The sequence below is a fragment of the Egretta garzetta genome, unplaced genomic scaffold, assembly GCF_000687185.1.
Source record: "Egretta garzetta isolate BGI_Z169 unplaced genomic scaffold, ASM68718v1 scaffold491, whole genome shotgun sequence".
Lineage (NCBI taxonomy): Eukaryota > Metazoa > Chordata > Aves > Pelecaniformes > Ardeidae > Egretta > Egretta garzetta.
The window spans coordinates 98,048-100,109 of record NW_009258684.1 but is presented as its reverse complement, the minus strand read 5'-3'; the positions used below and the strand labels follow the sequence as shown (position 1 = coordinate 100,109).

At 35.8% G+C, this 2,062-nt stretch overlaps 1 protein-coding gene across 2 annotated transcripts in view; it reads right to left on the bottom strand.

Annotated features, from left to right (window-relative positions):
- Positions 1–2,062, bottom strand: part of BTBD9 (BTB domain containing 9) — a 133,269-nt gene that overhangs the window by 49,673 nt on the left and 81,534 nt on the right. For both annotated transcript variants that reach the window (XM_009648961.2, XM_035888699.1), the window contains exon 7: positions 186–295. In XM_009648961.2, the coding sequence (XP_009647256.1) occupies positions 186–295 (110 nt within the window). The remainder of the gene's footprint in view (positions 1–185; positions 296–2,062) is intronic.

Genomic DNA, 2,062 nt, shown 5'->3' with positions numbered 1-2,062 from the left:
AATCAGCAGAACTGGAATTTCAAAGAAGTCACAAGGACTAGCCAGCTAATTCTATACTTCCAGCACCATTTAACTCAAGTTAGAGATTTCTGCATGGAAACCAAAGGACAGTAAGAGTGCAGTGACAGCCAGTGTTAAAAGGCAAGTGTTCACAACAGTCCATGTAAAAGGAAAGCAGTTCTTACCTATCAGACCTTTCTCCAGAGTAAAGGTTTTGTTGGTGAACATGCATTCAAACGCCACAATATGGAAAACTTTGTTCACTGTGTTGTGAGTCCCAACAATTCGAATATACCTATAGAGGGGGAAAAAAAAAAAGGTAAGTAGCACAAGTTAAGCATATCAAACTTATATGCGCTAAAATATGAATGATTCAGTTGGGCTATATTGTGCAGACCGGTAAGAACAGAGTAACTGTTAAAAAAAATAAAATAAGAAAAGGAGTAAAAAGAGTATAAGCTGCACAGCAGGACGCTGGCTCCAGTACAATTTAAGAAAAAAATATATATTTAAAGAGCTGTGAAATCTATCAAAAATCTTTCTGAACTAATTTTCCAAGAAAAGCAAAATGGGTTCTGTTTCAGAAATGTTTTTTTAGTGCAAATGTTTGCTCATGGACACTTTAAATAATAACAACAATAATAACAACAAAAATCCCTTTACCAATTAATTTCATCGCAATGGGAGGTTTCATACAGCCAGGAAAAACCCAATAAATCAGTGAGTCTTTGCTGCAGAAGCCAAAACTTAATTCCATTTTAATATGACTAGCACTGTCTAATTCTAGCACTGGATGTACAGGCTATCGCTGTCTTTTTGGTGTATCTTTTATTAATAACAAAGAACCCCCATCCCATATCAGTCAAATGGTATGAAGCAAAGGTAGCTCTGGGTTTCATCCCTGGTTGTACAACTCATACTTCTAGACTCTAATTGAAAAATCAAATAGAGCTGCTCTTGAACACTGTGACCTATTCACCTTCTGTATTACCCTGGAGGCTTCACCTTCTATAAACAGCCATTAACCTTGATTCAGTCCAATTCCCACATTTTCTGAAGAGATCCAACAGTTCTTACTATAAATTTCAAAAAATCCTAAATGGAATGTTGTACACCATCTCAGTAAATGTTGAACAAGTAACGCAAAAACCTACCTAAATCAAATAGCAGTACCCCACAAAATGGGTTACCCACACTGCAGAAACCTTTGTATTAAATGAACTCATTTCAATTAAGAAGTATCAGGATGTATGAACCTTGGGCAATAGCCTCAGCCTGGGGTATAAAACAGCCTTTCACTTATGAAGTATAATTACAGTTCCAACATAATGGCTGTTCACTTACAGCATCATTTTGGCTTGTGCTCTTCATCATAAGAAGATACACAGGTTTAAGTCCTGAGATTTTTTTTTTTAAACAATAAAACCCCCTCACAGCTATTTACTGTACTAACATTCAACCTCCTCCTGCACTTCAAGACCTGAGTGCCTTATGAAAGAGCTATTATAAGCAAGCCTCAGTGGCTGTTTCTACTGATATTAGTTTGTCTTCACCATACAGAGAAAAAATCTTCTAGAAAAATAATTTTTAAAATCCACCTATTACCTGCAAATGACTGCAAGAGACAACTAAGTTACTCGAATATCACGACATTGCTAAAACTGCCAGGTTTTGACCTCTGCTCCTTTTAGCCTGTATAGTTAATTTCATTAAAAAAACCCAAACCTATTATATCTTTGGATTAAAATTACAAAACTGATATACAATATGCTCAAAATTTCACTTTCAAAATATTTTCATTATCATGACTGGAAAAAAAAAAGAATTAGATGCTATTTCCCAATTAATATTAACTCGCAGATCAATTCATTATCACAGCAGCAAGTTTCCTGCAAGTCATTCTATGCAGAAAAAGTTGCAAACCTAGAGAAAATATTTTTATTATTTTCTTTATAGAAGGTGAACCCGTATTTTAAGAGGGAAGCAGAACTTAGCCCTCCCTATGTAGCTGTGAGAAGTGCCTGCAAAGGGCATTGCGGGAATCCTGGCTGACAGTCAGGGA